The sequence below is a fragment of the Dicentrarchus labrax genome, unplaced genomic scaffold (genome assembly GCF_905237075.1).
Source record: "Dicentrarchus labrax unplaced genomic scaffold, dlabrax2021, whole genome shotgun sequence".
NCBI lineage: Eukaryota > Metazoa > Chordata > Actinopteri > Moronidae > Dicentrarchus > Dicentrarchus labrax.
In genome coordinates this window covers 1,139-10,039 of record NW_026136915.1, presented here as the reverse complement: position 1 = coordinate 10,039, position 8,901 = coordinate 1,139, and the positions used below count along the sequence as shown (strand labels likewise).

General features: G+C 40.5%; 1 protein-coding gene across 3 annotated transcripts; it reads left to right on the top strand.

Annotated features, from left to right (window-relative positions):
* The first annotated feature begins 2,067 nt into the window (after positions 1 to 2,067).
* LOC127360673 (uncharacterized) lies at positions 2,068 to 6,492 on the top strand. Of its 3 annotated transcripts, XM_051395120.1 has the most exons (10): positions 2,082 to 2,202; positions 2,560 to 2,835; positions 3,335 to 3,568; positions 4,849 to 4,986; positions 5,071 to 5,196; positions 5,279 to 5,389; positions 5,501 to 5,566; positions 5,729 to 5,797; positions 5,878 to 5,946; positions 6,064 to 6,492. In XM_051395120.1, exons 1-9 carry the CDS (start codon positions 2,136 to 2,138, stop codon positions 5,904 to 5,906), a joined length of 1,116 nt encoding a protein of 371 aa, XP_051251080.1. In that variant the 5' UTR covers positions 2,082 to 2,135; the 3' UTR covers positions 5,907 to 5,946; positions 6,064 to 6,492. The 3 variants fall into 3 exon arrangements, 2 of the variants coding, with proteins under 2 accessions (XP_051251081.1, XP_051251080.1); XR_007883886.1 differs by having other exon boundaries at positions 2,068 to 2,202; positions 5,729 to 5,946; XM_051395121.1 differs by lacking the exon at positions 5,729 to 5,797 and having other exon boundaries at positions 2,072 to 2,202.
* The last annotated feature ends 2,409 nt before the right edge of the window (positions 6,493 to 8,901 follow it).

The window sequence follows — 8,901 nt, the reverse complement described above, 5'->3', positions numbered from 1 at the left end:
TTCCTGTCCTTTTGTTTTCCCGCCTTGATCATGTTCATCCAGATCTAAGAGTATATAATGTCTGTTGGTCAGTCTGCTGCAGGTCGTCTTTGTGCCTCGTGTCAAACATTCATGCAGTTTAAATAGTGTCGTGTTAAACTTTGGTTTGGATTATTGTGTTGTGGTGTTCTGCCTTTGCCCTCCAGATTTCTTTGTTTGTGCTTATCGAAGTTTCATTTAATCAAGTAAAAAAACAGTTTTAACCTCGAGGACTTGTGTCGCGTCGTGCCTTTGAGTCCTGCTTCTTGGTTCCAGTTATAACAACTATAACATGATTTCCCTTTTGGGGATCAATAAAGTCAAAATTTATAAAATATAAGACAATGATAGCTATGTTTTTTATTTTTTTATTTTTTTTGTGACTTTCTTGTGCTGGTTGTGACCATATTGTATTTTTAGAAGAGAGGAAACACCAGTGGCTGTTAACCACAGAAAGAAAGAGACAAATACATTCTAATGAGTTCACAATGTGGGTTTAGAGGAACACACAATAACACCCACAGTTCCTGTTCTCAACTCAGGCAAAGCGAAGCAGGGTTGCGGGCATTGAAACCAGATCTTCTGACAGCGACGAATATGAGCCTGGAAAGAAGGAACCGCAATCTCCTCCTCCAGAACAGAGAGCAGAGTGGGCTGATAACCCAATGAACACTGAAAAGGAGACATAACAGAGGCTGCGCTGAGGGAGTTGTGGGAATATTCCACCCAGGTGAATCGTGTGCTCCATGAAGATGGGTTGTTAGCAGTGATGCAACGGAGGGTAGCTTCCAGGTCCTGATTTGCTCGTTCTGTTTGTCCATTGTTCTGGGGATGAAAACCAGAGGAAAGACTCACCGAGGCTCCGAGGGCTGAACAGAAGGATTTCCAAACTTGAGATAAATTGAGTACCATGATCAGAAACTATGTCCGAAGGGATCCCATGCAGGTGGAACACATGATGAACTAGGTGGTCAGCAGTCTCTCGACCTGTGGGGAGTTTAGGGAGAGCCACAAAATGGACAGCTTTGGAGAATTGATCCACAATAGTCAAACTGTGTTACCTTTTGAGGTAGGAAGGCCTGTGACAAAGTCCAGAGCTATATTGGTCCAGGGACATCCTGGTATGGGCAATAGACGAAGCAAACCAGCTGGTGCCTGATGGGAGGCTTTTCCGCAGGCACACAGTGCAGGCAGAGATGTATGCCCTGGTGTCTGTTTCCATGGCAGGCTACCAGGAATGTTGCATAAGGAGGAACAGTATGGACTATGCCATGATGGGAGGCAAACCTGGAAGTGTGCCCCGACTGAGGCACCTGAGAACGGATAGAGTCAGGAATAAAAAGTCTATTAGGTGGACCGTTACCTGGGTCTTGTTTTATCCGCTGGGCCTGCCTCACCGAGGACTAATAAGGACAAGGAGCCTTCTCAGCACTTTTCGGACATGGAGAGTGTGTTCCTGGAGGTTCTGGGAGAAGATGAGAATGTCGTCTAGGTAGACAAACACAAAACGGTTAAGGAAGTCTCTGAGATAATCATTCACTAATGCCTGAAACACTGCATTGGGCATTGGTTAGGCCGAAAGGCTAACCAAGTATTCAAAATGTCCTAACGGGTGTTGAATGCTGTCTTCCCTTCATCCCCCTTCCTAATCCTAACCAAGTGGTCTACATTCCTCAGGTCCAGCTTTGAGAAGACAGTGGCACCGTGAAGAGGTTCAAAAGCAGAACTTATAAGTGGCAGAGGATACTTGTTTTTGACAGTTATGTTATTCATGCCTCGGTAATCAATACATGGATGAAGGGTTTTGTCCTTCTTGGAGACAAAGAAGAACCCAGCACCAACAGGAGAGGAAGATAGCTGCAGCAACCGAGTTGTTTATGTATTTTTCCATTGCCCCCTTTCAGGACTGTTACTTTCTTGTGCTGGTTGTTACTGACCTATGACCATATTGTATTTTCAGAAGAGAGGAAACCTCAGTGGCTGTTAACCACAGAAAGAAAGCGACAAATACATTCCCGAGTTAACAATGTGGGTTTAGAGGAACACAATAACACCTAGCTGAGTTCCTGTTCTCAGCTCAGACAGACAGTGTGCTCTGTTCAGTCAGTTCAGTCTGTATGAAGATGAGGGGGAATATCTGCTGCTGCCTGTTAGCTTTTGTTCTGAGCTGCAATGTCACTGCAGGTAAGAACTTTTCAAACTGTTCAGTCTGTGCAGCACTGTCATCAGTTTTAATAATGTTGTTTTATATTTTCATAGAAATGATGAAACAGAGTTACTGTGAGGTAAAGTGAACATTACTTCAGGAAGTGTGTTTGTAATTAGTCTCGATAGATTAACTGATGTGAGTAATGAGCTCGATCAGAAGGAATACATTAACAAACATCTGCTCACATATTTTATGTTGCCTTAAATGACGATAATGTTCTGTGCATTCAACAGTTGATTGTGACTCTGATAGTAAACTGTTTGTTCAATGCAATATTAGAAATGCTGACATTGTGAGAACAGATGCTAATTTAATGTCTGTTTCTTTTACAGCAATAATCCATGAAATAGTTGAGGAGAAGGACCCTGTCTTTCTGAGTTGTCCTCACTCTGTGGAGGGTAAAGTGACGTGGGGCAGAGAGAGAGATGGACGCAGAGTTGACATACTTACAGCTGATGGTGACAGAGACATAAGACACAATGATCCAGGCGAACGATACAGGTCATTAGTAGATAAATCACTTTACATTCATAGAGTTACTGTCTCAGACACTGGAAGATACTTCTGTAATAATGAACCAGCTGTGGAGCTGACGGTGATCCCATCAGGTAACATCAGACTTTAATAAAGTTGTTCTGTTTTCTCTTCATGTCTCTGAGCTAAATGTTTCATTTTTATTAAACGTTCACATATTAATGAAATGGTGGATTTCAAATGTAAATGTGTTTTAAGCTTTAAAGGTTTCAGTTTCATTCATCAGTAGATTGGCAGGAACAGAAGGGAATTAATTTTTTATATTCACTTCCTGGTACTATAGTTGAGTTTTACGTCTGCAGTTCTGATGTTATTTTTAGATTCTAACGCGTTTCACTAAATATCTAGATTATAGACTATCTCTGATCTCTTCTGCACATCTCTCACATAGCTCTGCTCTAAAACCTAATTCAAGAAGTTATTTTATGATCTACAGTATATTTTAACCTAAAATGCAGTGACAGATGTTAGTTCCTCAGTTTCACATGGTCTCTGACTTTACCCTGAATCTGTGTGATAAGTTTATGATGGTACATTATAAAATATGAATCCTGTGTTGTTTGCTGTGTACAGGAACAACCAGACTTGATGCTGCAGAGAGGACCACCATCACTCTGAAATGTCCTCCTGATGTTGGAGGATCAGATGTTCCAACATGGAGCAGAGACGCTGTTGAAATACAACAACAGAGACGGTTTCATGTTTCAACTGTGAACAACACGTTGATAATAACAGACCTGCAGCCTGCTGACTCTGGACTTTATTACTGTGATGGAAAACTTGCTGCGTATCTGACTGTGAGCAAAGGTGAGACATCTGAAAGAGGTGAGACACAAGAAGTGAGACAGGAAGACAGAAATATGGGCAGAATAAGCAGCTGCTGTATGCCAACACTATACACATAAACTGTGTGGTCAAGATCTGCTAGTTAACAACACTGAGAGATTCAGACTTTACTACAAAATCGACTTTAACTCGTTTAATTCTGAACCTGAATTTGGTTTGTCATATATATGAGAAATTGAACCTGATACTGGTTGGAATTAATTCAGTCACTGTGCAGGATTCATTTACACGTGACTTTTGCTACAAACCTGCAAATGTGTGTGGAGATCTGTCAGTGTGTCTCAGTAGCTGTACAGCCTACAGACCAGCAGATGGAGGTAGTGTCTATTGTTTTACAGCCAAATAGTGATATGGGGCACTGGATATATTAAATTTACTGTTTATCAGACCAAAACTGAGTCATGAATTAGGTTAAAAAAAAACAATAGATGAATAATAACACATATTTAGATTATTTTACACATTTGCAAATCTGATACACACAGATACAGATACAGTTACTCTGAGCTCTGTGTGTGAGAGCCTCAGTGCAGCTCAGTTCTAACCTTTAGATACAGAATCTACTGGTTGTAAATATGATGTAGTTCACATCAACATACTGCCCACTGTATTCTCTCTGCCCCACACAGCGACAGCAACATCAGAAACAAAAGGAACTCCTACAACTACAGTCATTGTTTGGGATCAATGTAAAGATTGCAGTCTGGTGCTTCAGTCGTCTAAAGCAGTCGGAACCATTGTGACAAAATAGAAAAAAGCTGATATTTAGCATAAACTCCTGAGAATGAGGCTGTTACTCTTTTCACATTCAAATGTTAAAAGTTTAATTTTAATTTTTTGTACATCAGTGGTAACTAATAAGATGCTACTACCAACTCTTTTTGACACGCAGCAAAGGGCAGCAGGTACTGAGAATAACATACAATACATTATTATGTGGACGAGTGTGGCTGCGATCACCACTGACAACAACCCTCCTCTGTATCTTTAGTCTGAACTGGTTATAATGTGGGAACAACAGGTTCACATTCATTAAACAAGGTCACATAATGAACACTGTGCATTCAACAGTTGATTGTGACTCTGATAGTAAACAAACAACAATACTGCTGTGTGCTAACCAGTGACACTAACATCTACTATGGGAGCCATGTTGGTTACAGTAATACTATTAGCAACCAGAAAATCCCAGAATGTAAGCACGATGCAATTACATCAGCATACTGTACGACTCCATACAGACGGTGAAACAACACCAACATCAACAACATCAACAACAACAACATCAACAACATCAACAACATCATCAACATCAACAACATCAACAACACCAACAACACCAGCAGCAGAAAGAACTACAGGAACTACAGTATTACAGTGTAAGTACATCCCTCTCTTCTGCTCACTCTCAGCTAAATGCATCAGAGATCTTCTGTGTTATTAATTCTTACTTTGTCTCTCAGCGCCTCCTAAAGACCAGAGAACACCTCTTAGTTTGGTGATTGAAGTCCTTTTCCTCTTCCTCTTCATCATCATCAACACCAACATCATCATCTGCTGTAGACAGAGACGCGGGTTTGAGAGACAAGGTGAACAAACTGAGTGAATAGACTGACGTGTCAAAGGCTGATTGTTTTTGGTTTTTATATTTATATTTGGGGCTTTTTGAAGGAAGGAAAGTGGAAGAGAGAGGAGACGACACGCAGCTAGGGGCCACAGGTCAGACTCAAACCCACCGTCGCTACAGCTCAGCCTTGGTACATGTGGTACCAGCTCTACCAGGTCAGCTACCAGGGCACCCTCCCTCCCCTGGTTTGTCATTTTAAAGCAGATAACCACTGATTACTCAGCAGATTACTGAAACTGAGAACTTGTGACAATCTTATTCTGCAGAGACTGAAGAAATGGACCCCGAGTATGACGATATAGAGGATGGATCATTGTTTCAATCTACAAACGGTGATCACTCAGGGCTCTTCTCCTCCTTCTTTCTTGTCTAACTTTATAAATTGGATGAATCTCACGTTGATGTCCACAGATTTCTAAAGTTCAGAAACTGTAATCAGGTTTATCCTTGAGTTGGTTCTGGTTAATGATGGCTGTTGGTTAATGTTTTAATAGATGAATCAAACCACAGTGATCCAACGTATTCAACCATCCCTGATCTTCCTCCAGTGCAAATGAAGACCGGTAAAGACATCAACATTTACAGTCACACATTTTAACATTGAACCAAATGGTTATTCATTGTATTTAATATTTTTTTACAGACACATTTCCACCTAATGAGTTCTCGTAATCCTGGATCAGCTGCACTTTTCTTGGTGGAAATAATAAAGGTAACTTTAATCATCAGCTCCACATTCTGGGTTTGTTGTATTAAATGTAAATACATTTGTACTGTAGGTTTACTGGATCAAAGAGCCGTTATAATATGAGATTTCTTTTCCTCACAGCCGACTGACAACACGTATTCTTTACTGGAGAAACCCAAAGCAGCTGGAAACCAGTGACCAACGTTGGACCTGAATATTGAGCCGCTGTTGGGTTGAAACATGTTTCTGTAAGAGCTGTTTATAGGAAAATACTGGGAGGGAAAAGCTGATTTATGTTTTGAGCGTTGAGCTTAAAACTGTTTGACTGGCGAAAAAAAGCAAATGTGACTTATTTCATGTGTACATTAGGATCCTCACATCATTCCCAAATGTAAAAATCTTATGAAATATGTAAAATCATCTTTTTCTTAAGCTCCATGAAATTTACCTTTGGGCATTATATTGTAATTAACAAGAAGAAACTTGAAAAACTTGCTGTTTTATGTTTTTCTAAATGCTGTTTTAAATGTATTTGAGAATTTCTTTTATTAAAAACAACTGAACATTTGAGATCATTAAGAGCATCCTTCCATGTAAGCCGCTGTGTCAGCAAAGATTTCACTATTGTTGTTAATCAGTGTGATCAGATTAAAAGAGCAGTGAAGGAATCTGATACATACACCAACACATTGATCAGCCAGTGAGAGCAGAGAGAGACCATAAAGGCTCTTATATACTTGCCGTTCCCGACCTGTCGTGCGACAATGTGACGTCAAAATGACGTAGATCTCGCTGGCGCGCCAGGATTTCACGCACCACTCCTTTTTTTTCAGCTGAGCGCGCCAAAGCAGAAACAGGAAGATGGACGAGTTCGAGGGCAAGCTTTCCGAGCAAGTGCGCCTCTTCAGGCATCTGTACGATCCTTCAATGAAGGAACACAGAGATGCCCAGAGGTGCCAGAATTCATGGCGAGAAATGTTGGAAAAGAGGAGGCCATATGCCAGAAAATTTGGAAGAACCTCCGCGACCGATTTGGAAAATCAAAAAAGAGGTCTGCCATTGTTCACCTTTTTCTTCTTCTTCTAGTGCGTAGAAATAGCAAAGTCGGTAGCCTTTCCTCAGTTGCGACACCTCTGTTCAGGAGAAGACTGCAACTAGTGTCGCGACCACCAGCGCAAGTGTAAACAGTTACGGCGCTCCGGTGACGTCACATTGTCGTGCTACAGGTCGGGAACGGCGAGTGTATAAGAGCTTTAATGTGTCACACACTAACACTATGGTCTTAGTGTTGCAGATCACTTCACTTCCTGTCCTTTTGTTTGCCCCGCCTTGATCATGTTCACCTAAATCGGCTGTTAACCACAGAAAGAAAGAGACAAATACATTTGAATGAGGTAACAATGTGGGTTTAGAGTAACACACAATAACACCTAGCTGAGTTCCTGTTCCCAGCTCAGACAGACAGCGTGCTCTGTTCAGTCAGTTCAGTCTGTATGAAGATGAGGGGGAATATCTGCTGCTGCCTGTTAGCTTTTGTTCTGAGCTGCAATGTCACTGCAGGTAAGAACTTTTCAAACTGTTCAGTCTGTGCAGCACTGTCATCAGTTTTAATAATGTTGTTTTATATTTTCATAGAAAGGATGAAACAGAGTTACTGTGAGGTAAAGTGAACATTAAACATCTGCTCACATATTTTATGTTGCTTTTATGACCATAAAGTTCTGTAGAAGTGTTCGAACCCTGGCTTCTGAAGGTGAGAGATGTGCAAACATATAACCTACTATCAACACATTTCACTTCATTTAGAGAATATTTAGCCTGGAGCAATGGTCTGTAAAGAACAAGCAGTAACAAAAGCCGACTGTTGCGCAGCCTCACTGCACTGTGTCTTGGCCAGAAAGTAACACTAGAACACACCCATTGACCACAGTGAGCTGTCAGACTCTCACAGTGCTTTACTATCAGCATATTATTTATTACAGGAACCTAAATATACTGGAAAATATAAATGCATGTATTTTATTTTGAAAGGTATTTTTAGAGCTCCCCTTAAAGTTGGTTGAACTTTGAATTTTGATGCAATTTGCTCCACTTTCTCTCTGTGGACGAGTGTGGCTGCAATCTCCACTGACAACAGCCCTCCTCTGTATCTTTAGTGTGAACTGGTTATAATGTGGGAACAACAGGTTCACATTCATTAAACAAGGTCACATAATGAACACTGTGCATTCAACAGTTGATTGTGGCTCTGATAGTAAACTGTTTGTTCAATGCAATATTAGAAATGCTGACATTGTGAGAACAGCTGCTAATTTAATGTCTGTTTCTATAGTTGAGGAGAAGGACCCTGTCTTTCTGAGTTGTCCTCACTCTGTGGAGGGTAAAGTGACGTGGAGCAGAGAGAGAGATGGAACTAAAGTTGACATACTTACAGCTGATGGTGACAGAGAGATAAGACACAATGATCCAGGCAAACGATACAGTTCACAGGCAGATAAATCACTTTACATTCATAGAGTTACTGTCTCAGACACTGGAAGATACTTCTGTAATAATGAACCAGCTGTGGAGCTGACGGTGATCCCATCAGGTAACATCAGACTTTAATAAAGTTGTTCTGTTTTCTCTTCATGTCTCTGAGCTAAATGTTTCATTTTTATTAAACTTTCACATATTAATGAAATGGTGGATTTCAAATGTAAATGTGTTTTTTAGGTTTCAGTTTCATCCATCAGTAGATTGGCAGGAACAGAAGGGAATTCATTTTCCATATTTACTTCCTGGTACTGTAGTTGAGTTTTGGTGAACGTCTGCAGTTCTGATTTTATTTCTTTCACTAAATGTGAAATCAAACACATTATATATGTATACAACTATCTCTGATCTCATCTGCACATCTCTCTAACACCTAATTCAGGAACTTATTTGATGACGTATATTTTAAACTAAAATACTGCTGTGCAGTGACAGATGTTAGTT

Bases quoted from the DNA above. Each gene is read 5' to 3' on its own strand.
- LOC127360673 (XM_051395120.1), top strand. From the start codon at position 2,136: ATGAAGATGAGGGGGAATATCTGCTGCTGCCTGTTAGCTTTTGTTCTG. The intron at 5,197-5,278 runs GTGAACAAACTG...GGCTTTTTGAAG, and splicing joins ACGCGGGTTTGAGAGACAAG to GAAGGAAAGTGGAAGAGAGA. The intron at 5,390-5,500 runs GTCAGCTACCAG...CTTATTCTGCAG, and splicing joins TGTGGTACCAGCTCTACCAG to AGACTGAAGAAATGGACCCC.